Source organism: Bison bison, unplaced genomic scaffold (genome assembly GCF_000754665.1).
Source record: "Bison bison bison isolate TAMUID 2011002044 unplaced genomic scaffold, Bison_UMD1.0 scf7180017864043, whole genome shotgun sequence".
In the NCBI taxonomy this organism is placed as follows: Eukaryota; Metazoa; Chordata; class Mammalia; order Artiodactyla; family Bovidae; genus Bison; species Bison bison.
In genome coordinates this window covers 8,067,397-8,077,980 of record NW_011494615.1, presented here as the reverse complement: position 1 = coordinate 8,077,980, position 10,584 = coordinate 8,067,397, and the positions used below count along the sequence as shown (strand labels likewise).

General features: G+C 41.6%; 1 protein-coding gene across 1 annotated transcript; it reads left to right on the top strand.

Moving 5' to 3' along the window:
* The first annotated feature begins 8,145 nt into the window (after positions 1 to 8,145).
* LOC104985396 (60S ribosomal protein L21-like) lies at positions 8,146 to 8,658 on the top strand. Its single transcript, XM_010835547.1, has one exon. The coding sequence runs from the start codon at positions 8,175 to 8,177 to the stop codon at positions 8,655 to 8,657; it is 483 nt and encodes a 160-aa protein (XP_010833849.1). The 5' UTR covers positions 8,146 to 8,174; the 3' UTR covers position 8,658.
* The last annotated feature ends 1,926 nt before the right edge of the window (positions 8,659 to 10,584 follow it).

Here is a 10,584-nt window from a genome sequence, read left to right as displayed (position 1 = left end):
ACTGATATCCTTTAGGATGGACTGGTTGGATCTCCTTGCAATCCAAGGGACTCTCAAGAGTCTTCTCCAACACCACACACAGTTCAAAAGCATCAATTCTTCGGTGCTCAGCTTTCTTTATAGTCCAACTCTCACATCCATACATGACTACTGGAAAAATCATAGCCTTGACTAGACAGACCTTTATTGGCAAAGTAATGTCTCTAGTTTTTAATATGCTGTCTAGGTTGGTCATAACTTTCCTTCCAAGGAGTAAGCGTCTTTTAATTTCATAGCTACAGTCACCATCTGCAGTGATTTTGAAGCCCCAAAAAATAGTCAGCCACTGTTTCCACTGTTTCCCCATCTATTTGCTATGAAGTGATGGGACTGGATGCCATGATCTTAGTTTCCTGAATGTTGAGTTTTAAGCCAACTTTTTCACTCTCCTCTTTCACTTTCCTCAAGAGGCACTTTAATTCTTCTTCACTTTCTGCCGTAAGGGTGGTGTCATCTGCATATCTGAGGTTATTGATATTTCTCCTGGCAATCTTAATGCCAGTTTGTGCTTCCTCCAGCCCAGCGTTTCTCATGATGTACTCTGCATAGAAGTTAAATAAGCACGGTGACAATATACAGCCTTGACGTACTCCTTTTCCTATTTGGAACCAGTCTGTTGTTCCATGTCCAGTTCTAACTGTGGCTTCCTGACCTGCATACAGGTTTCTCAAGAGGCAGGTGAAGTGGTCTGGTGTGCCCATCTCTTTTAGAATTTTCCACAGTTTATTGTGATCCACACAGTCAAAGGCTTTGGCATGGCCTTTATATAAAGCAGAAATAGATGTTTTTCTGGGACCCTTTTGCTTTTTTGAAGATCCAGCGGATGTTGGCAATTTGATCTCTGGTTTCTTTGCCTTTTCTAAAACCAACTTGAACATCTAGCTGAGCCACCAAGGAAGCCCTTAATCATCTCTCAATTTCTTATAATACCTCATAAGTAAATGTTAGTCACTTAGTCGTGTCCAACTCTTGGACTGTAGCCTAGCAGGCTCCTCAGTCCACAGGATTTTCCAGGTAAGCGTACTGGAGTGAGTCGCCACTTCCTTCTCCAGAGGATCTTCCTGACCCAGGGATCTAACTCAGGTCTCCCGCATTGTAGGCAGACACTTTACAACTGAGCCAGCAGGGAAGCCCTTAATATAATGTAAATACTATGTAAATAGCTTCCCTGGTGGCTCAGATGGTAAAAGCATCTGCCTGCAATGCGGGAGACCAGGGTTTGATTCCTGGGTCGGGAAGATCCCCTGGAGAAGGAAATGGCAATCCACTCCAGCAGGGGAAGATCCCCTGGAGAAGGAAATGGCAATCCACTCCAGCACTCGTACCTGGAAAATCCCATAGACAGAGGAGCCTGATAGGCTACAGTCCATGGGGTCGCAAAGAGTCGGACACAACTGAGCGACTTCACTTTCACTTTCACTATGTAAATAGTTGTAAATACAATGTAACTGTTATATAAATAGTTGTAAATGCTATTTAAATAGTTGCCTGAACGAGGCAAATTCAGGTTTTGCTTTCTGGAACTTTCTGGAGCTTTTTTCCCAAATATTTTTCTCTTGGCCATACCAATTGGCATTTGGGATCCTAGTTCCCAGACTAGGCATCGAACAGGCAAAGAAGAAAAGGAAAGATATACCCATCTGAATGCAGAATTCCAAAGAATAGCAAGGGGAGAGAAGAAAGCCTTCCTCAGTGACCAATGCAAAGAAATAGGGAGAAACAATAGAATGGGAAAGACTAGAGATCTCTTCCAGAAAATTAGAGATACCAAGGGAACATTTCATACAAAGATGGGCACAATAAAGGACAGAAATGGTGTGGACCTAACAGAAACAGAAGATATTAAGAAGAGGTGGTAAGAATACACAGAAAAACCATACAAAAAAGATCTTAATGACCCAGATAACCACAATGGTGTGATCACTCACCTAGAGCCAGACATCCTGGAATGGGAAGTCAAGTGGGTCTTAGGAAGCATCACTACAAACAAAGCTAGTATTGGTGATGGAATTCCAGCTGAACTATTTCAAATCCTGAAAAATGATGCTGTGAAAGTGCTGCACTCAATATGCCAGCAAATTTGGAAAACTCAGCAGTGGCCACAGGACTGGAAAAGGTCAGTTTTCATTCCAATCCCAAAGAAAGGCCATGCCAAAGAATGCTCAAACTGCTGCACAATTGCATTCATCTCACACACTAGCAAAGTAATGCTCAAAATTCTCTAAGCCAGGCTTCAACAGTACGTGAACCGTGAACTTCCAGATGTTCAAGCTGGATTTAGAAAAGGCAAAGGAACCAGAGATCAAATTGCCAACATCTACTGGATCATCGAAAAAGCAAAAGAGTTCCAGAAAATAAATCTACTTCTGCTTTATTGACTACAGCAAAGCCTTGACTGTGTGGATCACAACAAACTCTGTAAAATTTTTAAAGAGATAGGAATACCAGACCACCTTACCTGCCTCCTGAGAAAGCTGTATGCAGCTTTCAAGAAGCAACAGTTAGAACAGGACATGGAACAACAGATTGGTTCCAAATTGGGAAAGGAGTACCCCAAGGCTGTATATTGTCACCCTGCTTATTTTACTTATATGTAGAATACATCATACAAAATGCTGGGCTGGATGAAACACAAGCTGGAATCAAGATTGCTGGGAGAATTATCAATAACCTCAGATATGCAGATGATACCACCCTTATGGCAGAAAGCGAAGAAGAACTAAAGAGCCTCTTGATGAAAGTGAAAGAGGAAAGTGAAGAAGCTGGTTTAAAACTAAACATTCAAAAAAACTAAGATCACGGCATCCAGTCCCATCACTTCATGACAGATAGATGGGGAAACAGTGGAAACAGTGAGAGACTATTTTTCTTGGGCTCCAGAATCACTGCAGATGGTGACTGCAGCCATGAAATTGAAAGATGCTTGATCCTTGAAAGAAAAGTTGTGACCAATCTAGACAGCATATTAAAAAGCAGAGATATTACTTTGCCAACAAAGGTCATCTAGTCAAAGCTATGGTTTTTCCAGTAGTGATGTATGGATGTGCGAGTTGGACTATAAAGAAAGCTGAGTGCTGAAGAATTGATGTTATTGAAGTGTGGTGTTGGAGAAGACTCTTGAGAATCCCTTGGACTGCAAGGAGATCCAACCAGTCCATCCTAAAGGATATCAGTCCTGAGTGTTCATTGGAAAGACTGATGTTGAAGCTGAATCTCCAGTACTTTGGCCACTTGATGATGCAAAGTGCTGATTCATTTGAAAAGACCCTGATGCTGGGAAAGATTGAAGGCGGGAGTAGAAGGAGACAACAGAGGAGATGGTTGGATGGCAACACTGACTCAATGGACGTAAGTTTGAGCAAGCTCTGGGAGTTTTGATAGACAGGGAAGCCTGGTCTGCTGCAGTCCCTGGGGTTGCAAAGAGTTGGACAGGACTGAGCGACTGAACTGAACCGTGCCCTTGGTAGTCCTGTAGTAGAAGTGTGGTGTCCTAACGTCTGGACCACTCGGGAATTCCCTTTCCAAATACTTTTAATCTGAGGTTGGTTCAATCTGTGGATGTGGAACCCACAGATACAAAGGGTGGACTGTATAGAATTTACTTATTTATTACAACTTAATCTCTGTGGGGGCTTCACTAATGTAGCACTTTGTGCCTAGAACACAGCACAGTATTTGTTGAAGGTATGAATAAAGGAACAGATTTACTCTTTGTCACCAGGTTTCTAAAATTTCAGGATAATGATGGCCTGGATAATGGATAATGATCACAATGATGGTGTTTGTGCATTTCAAGAGGAAAAAGGAATACTTGAAAGCAGGAGCTCTCTTTTACAATATGATAGCCACTTTTTGATATGTGTGTGTGTGTGCACGTGAGCGTTCAGTTGTCTGACTTTTTGTGATCTCATGGACTGTAGCCCACCAGACTCCTCTGTCCTTGGGATTTTCCAAGCCAGAATACTGGAGTGGGTCTCCACTTGCTACACCAGGGGATCTCCCTGACCCAGGGATGGAACCTGCAGCTCTTGAGTCTTCTGCATTGGCAGGTGGATTCTTTACCACTGAACCAAAATCCTTCTAAAATGTATTCCACTTCCTCTTGCTACTTTAAGATGCTGCCTGAATACTGATTTACCTTTTCTTAAGAGGCTCTGGACCTCTCTAGGTTTCTCAATAATAGTATCCTGCTGTTGTATGAGGAAGTCTTAGATCCTGCTGCGATACCCCGGGGTGTACCCAAATATCCTTTTTAGCTTGGCTTCTAATTCAGCTGAGCCGCGGAGCCAGGAAGTGGGAAATGGAGCCCTAGTTAGAGGGGACACAGCTCCTCTCTCCGACTTTCCATCACTGAGGAGCCATGTCTCCTCTCTGTCAACCATCATCCCCTGCTTACTCATCAGCTTCCTCAAGGCCATATGCTGCTGCTGCTGCTAAGTCACCTTAGTCATGTCCGACTCTGTGCAACCCCAGAGACGGCAGCCCACCAGGCTCCCCTGTCCCTGGGATTCTCCAGGCAAGAACACTGGAGTGGGTTGCCATTTCCTTCTCCAATGCATGAAAGTGAAAAGTGAAAGTGAAGTCGCTCAGTCGTGTCCAACTCTTCAAGACCCCATGGACTGCAGCCTACCAGGCTCTTCCATCCATAGGATTTTCCAGGCAAGAGTACTGGAGTGGGGGTGCCATTGCGTTCTCCGCAAGGCTATATAGTTAGGGATTCTTTTTCTCAAGAAAAGTGATCATTTGCAGGCACAAGAGCTCTGCAGAAAACTGGTTAGTGGGGAGAACCTTCTGGAGGGCTGAGGGATGGCGGGCTATGGTGGGGGGTGGGGCTGGTGCAGGCCACTTCCTCTTTCTGCCAGGGGTGGCTCCCTCTGTGTTTGAGAACTGGAACAAAGCAGCCACCCCTCGGGCTGCTTCCTCTTGCACCAGCTCCCACCGGCTGTCTCTGGCAGATTTTCAAATAAGACTTGCTTCACCCACTGCGCCAAATGCTGGCAATCACTGTGGACACAAATGCCAGCTGAAAAGCCAAAAGAAAAAGGAAATGAGCAAGGCCAGGAGTGACCCCTTAGAGGCTGACTCTATGAACAATTCAAACAATAAAAGAAGTTCAAGAGTCCCCTACATAATATATGATTTTTGTTTTTTTGTAACACCCCGATGTTTGAGAAAAAGCAGTAATTCTAGAATTGGCAGAGTCTCTGCTTACAAACTTTCCCAGCAGGAGATCCAGGGACCCAATTAGAGGGAAAATATGCCTAATCTTGCTTTTTTTGCTTTCCTTTGAGTTGTGTTTATCTCATTCTAAGTACCTCCATAGAATGAATGCAATGATGGGTATTCAGTTCACATTTCAGTCACCAGTCCCTCTAAATTACACACCTACCCTCTCTCCTACCACTCACCTAGGACTTTTACAGGTGAGCCCTGAAAGAACTTCATGTCTTAGACAAAGAAAGAGAGGGGGAAACAGCCTGAGAGGAGAAAACAGGAACAGACTTTCTTAGGCGTTTTTCCCCCTGCATGGAAAACACCTGAAAAATAATCTCTTCTATTTCTGGGTCGAAACTGAAATCCATGCCCTTCTTTCTTTAACAACAAAAAAAATATGCTTGTGTATGCACATGTGTGTGTATAAGCATACCTGAGGATCACAGTTTACAAAGAAAAAACGCTTCATTTGCTTTGAAATATATCATTGAAAAATACTATGCTCTGAATATTTTTTAAAACTCCAGAATAAAGCAATTATTAGACTTATCTTTTCATTTCAGGCTGAGCTCCTCAGAACAATACCCATGTTCATTCCTGGGAAAATGGGTGATGAATGAAAGGGTAAAAACCTGTAAATCAATCCATATTCACATGGAGTAGATGCTCGGTGACACACAGGGAAGACAAAGGGGCTTATCTTTCAGGCTAGAGGAATGTTTATCTAAGCATTTTAATTATCTACTTATACGTTTTAAATACCCAATAAATGGGATTTTTAGAATGCTTAGTTGTCACTGTTATTTTAATCTGTTCTTTACCACCAAAAAGAAGAAAAAGAGAGGTCCACTGATTAATGTACTGCTAGCTGGATACTTATTACATATGTTTTTGGAGGATCTCATTTCCTTGTAATCAGATGCTCTCAAGTTCAAGTCCATTACCTCTTTAAAGGAATAGTGATTTCACTGCGGCTTACTTCTTAGATTTCCAGAATTACACTCTTGCCACCCTAACTCCCTAAAGGAGGATATATTTAATAACTGACTTTATAGATTGAGATCTGTCAACATTAGATCATCAAGGTCCTTACATTTTTCTACTCTGGGGGCTCTACCTGAGGCAAAAAATAGGAAATTCCATGGCATTCCCCCCCTTTTTTATTCCATGGCGCTTTTAGAAATGTGCTGTCTTTTGGGGCTGCAGGTGATTTCATATTCATAACAATTTAGTCTAGTTTAGTCTAGAGCTAATTATGGTTTCTTATTGCTTTGACTAAAAGTAATCCTAGGAGTATAACCTATTATCTTCTGCACCAACAAAAACATTATGTTCATTTCTTTTTTCCCTACATGGGAAAGAGGATGAAAGAGGTGCCCAGTGGGAAGTTTCTAATAAGCAAAATGAATCAGTTATTTTACACCATGTAAAATTAAAGAGTTGTTTATTTGGAGGTTTTTGAGATTCTTAATCGATTCAGTGCATGCTAAATCGATTCAGTCATGTCCTACTCTTTGCGACTGTAGCCCATCAGGCTCCTCTGTCCATGGGATTCTCCAGGCAAGAATACTGGAGTGGGCTGCCATTGCCTTCTCTGTAAGGAGATTCTAATGATCTTCAAATTTTTACTATTAGAAAACAGAGGGACTTCCCTGGAGGTCCAGAGGTTAGGACTCAGCGCTTTTATTGCTGGGGGTGCGGCTCTGATCCATGGTCAGGGAACTAAGATCCTGCATGCTGCACAACCTAAAGAAATAAAGGAAACAGAAAATTAGCGTTCCTAAGTAGGTGACATCAGGAAGTAGAGTGTCCTATCCAATTCTTCCTCTGTAAATCTCAGGATTGCTTCAACGAATCAAACTTATCTTATATTTCAGTTCATTAGTAAATGGAATAGCCAGATAACCTACTAGAATTTTTACTCTGGTATACACATATATATATTTTAATATACTGGCTTTAGTCTAAGAAGTACATTGACCACATGATCTCTGGTTTAAAATTTTGCTTTAAATAGCAGCAATATTATAATGAATCTGACATTTTAGATTACTGTCCACATGATTCAACCTAAGTATTCGATTAAACAATGTTAATGAAAAATTGAATGAACTAGATAGCAGATCTGCATCATTTAGATGAAATAAAGTGTTTGGATTAGGTGTTCAGAGTGACGTTGGTGGGGTCATGGGTTACAGTCCAGGCTCCAGAGTCAGACCAATTTCACTTCAAATCTAGACTCCACCACTTACTAATTGTGCAACCTTGGAATTGTTTCAAATCTAAAGCCTCTAATAGAGTTATGAGTGGTAAACAAACGAAATCTGACATATAGTGAGGATTCAATAAACATCAGAAATATTTACTATTATTTGAAATAAATTTATCAGGTGTTTTGTACAGCAGGGTTTCTCAATGTTGGAATGGTTTAAATGTGCACATGAATTCCTTGGGAACCTTGTTAAAAAGCAGATTCTGATTTAGTAGGACTGGGATGGGGTCTGAGCATCTACATCCCTAACAAGCTTCCAGATGGGTATCTCTACCACCACACATCAAGTATATGTGGCAAAGAAGAACACATACTTTGGATTTATTCATCTGCAGACTAGAATCCTGACTCCAAACATGTCAGCAATATGACCTGGGCAAGGTCAAGCTTTCTCATTTCTACCATGGAGATGATAACATGTCTTTCTAGTTAAATCAACTTTTTGAAAATAAAAAACAGTGCATTCAGGGACTTTCCTGGTGGTCCAGTGGCTAAGACTCGGAACTCCCAATGCAGGGGGCCCAGGTCTGATCCCTGGTCAGGGAGCTAGATCCCACAAATGCCACAACTAAGAGTTTGCGTGCTGCAACTAAAAAAGATCCCAGCTTTCTTTTCGGCCGGAACCGCCATCTTCCAGTGATTCGCCAAGATGACCAACACCAAGGGAAAGAGGCGGGGTACCTGCTACATGTTCTCCAGGCCTTTCAGAAAACATGGAGTTGTTCCTTTGGCCACATACATGCGAATCTACAGGAAGGGTGATATTGTAGATATCAAGGGAATGGGTACTGTTCAAAAAGGAATGCCCCACAAATGTTACCATGGCAAAACTGGGAGAGTCTACAATGTTACCCAGCATGCTGTTGGCATCGTTGTAAACAAACAAGTTAAGGGCAAGATTCTTGCCAAGAGAATTAATGTGCGTATCGAGCATATTAAGCACTCTAAGAGCCGAGATAGCTTCCTGAAACGTGTGAAGGAAGATGACCAGAAAAAGAAGGAAGCCAAAAAGAAAGGGACTTGGGTTCAGCTGAAGCGCCAGCCTGCTCCACCCAGAGAAGCACACTTTGTGAGGACCAATGGAAAGGAACCCGAACTGTTGGAGCCCATTCTGTATGAATTCATGGCCTGATGGGTGTAAAAATAAAGACCTGGACTGTAAAAAAATTAAAATAAAAAAATAAAAAAGATCCCATGTACCACAACTAAAGACCCTGCATGCTACAACTGAAAAAAATATATATGTATCCAGCATGCCGCAACAAAGACTGGAAATCCTGCGTGCTTTAACAAAGACACATTGCAGCCAAATAAGCAAATAAACATGTTTCAAAAATAGTGAAACTCAAGCAGCACCTGCCATCTTATAGGTACTTAACAAATCTGAGTTCATTTTTTTCCATAAGACATGTTCTACTGGTTCTTCCAATATGAAAGGCTATGATAAGCCTTCCTTCCTGGCAAGGCTGAAAATTCCAATCTTCTTTGAAAACATCTTAGAATTTGATGATTATAAAATCAACTTCAATGCTGATTTAAAAAGTTGTCATTGCATGGCAAGCAGATCAATTCAGACCAGATGTTGTGGTAACAGATCAGGAAAATGCCCCAGGCAAGTGGTGGTCAGCTTCACTAAGTACCAACACATGGCCAGTCTTATTTTAGTTTGACTCTCACCCTCTTCTTCCATCTCTGAACCACGTTAAATCAAATCCAAGACATAATATTATTTCACCCATAAATATTTCAATACATATCTTTAAAAATTAAGGGTTTTTTCCTTTAAAGACATGACCATGATACCATTATAAGAATCATTTCTAACAAAATTGCAACTATTGAATTTATGCATGTGCGCATGCTCAGTCACTCAATCATGTCTGACTCTCTGTGACCACATGCACTGTAGCCCACCAGGCTCTTCTGTCAGTGGGATTCTCCAGGCAAGCATACTGAAGTGGGTACCCATTTCCTTCTCCAGAGGTTCTTCCCAACCCAGGGATCAAACCTGCGTCTCCTGCATTGGCAGGCAGATACTTTACCACTGAGCCATCTGGAAAGCCCATTGAATTTAGAGCATATGTAAAATCACCATCCAATTTTTACTATAGTTAATGAGATTTGAATGCATGTTAAAGTAGAATTCAAAACAGCCCCACACTTAAGAACAAAGGGAATATGCCTGTTCCCTAGATGCTGCGCTTGTCAAAGAGGACAAGGCAGTCATCGTCTTACCTGCAGAACTCACATCCTCGGCGTCCCTCTCCTCACGGCCAGTTTGAATCGCTCTGCCAAGTCTAAGTGTGGATTTCCTCTGCACACTGTCTTCTGTACTCTGAGCAGTCCCTGCTTCATTCTCTCCATCTGACAGAAAGACTGCTTTTAACCTTTGCCAGGAGCATGCCCCTCTGCGCAGGCTGATCTGAGTTCTAAGCTCACACAAAGAGCTTAGGGTTCTAGGAGCTCATAAATATTAGACCTGGAAAGGCTAACCAGGTCTAACATCCTAGTTCAGCCACTAGATCTGAAAACTGAGGTGCAGGAGTGTTAAGTCGACTTGCCCTGTTTCAGGATTCTCTCAGAAGCTCTCAAAATAAGGACAAATCATTGCACATGTGATCTGATCTTTCCATGATGATAAAATTTCAATTGGGGAGTTTGATCTCTTATTTTATGACATATTTTTTGTCTTGGAGATTAAGAAATATATATGATTAGAGCAAAAACATGTCATTAAAGAAGATGAAAGGTTTTTCATCATTGTCTGAAAACCCATGGGTTCTTTTTGAACCCATATAAAATTTCTATTTCAATTTATAATTATAAAATATTTAAAACATATAAATATAAAAATCAATATATATATATATGTTATATTAATATGCATTGCTGCTGCTGCTGCTGCTGCTAAGTCGCTTCAGTCGTGTCTGACTCTGTGTTACCCCATAGACGGCAGCCCACCAGGCTCCCCTGTCCCTGGGATTCTCCAGGCAAGAACACTGGAGTGGGTTGCCATTTCCTTCTCCAATGCATGAAAGTGAAAAGTGAAAGTGAAGTCG

What these genes read in the sequence shown, in the direction of transcription:
- LOC104985396 (XM_010835547.1), top strand. Translation starts at nt 8,175, where the DNA reads ATGACCAACACCAAGGGAAAGAGGCGGGGTACCTGCTACATGTTCTCC.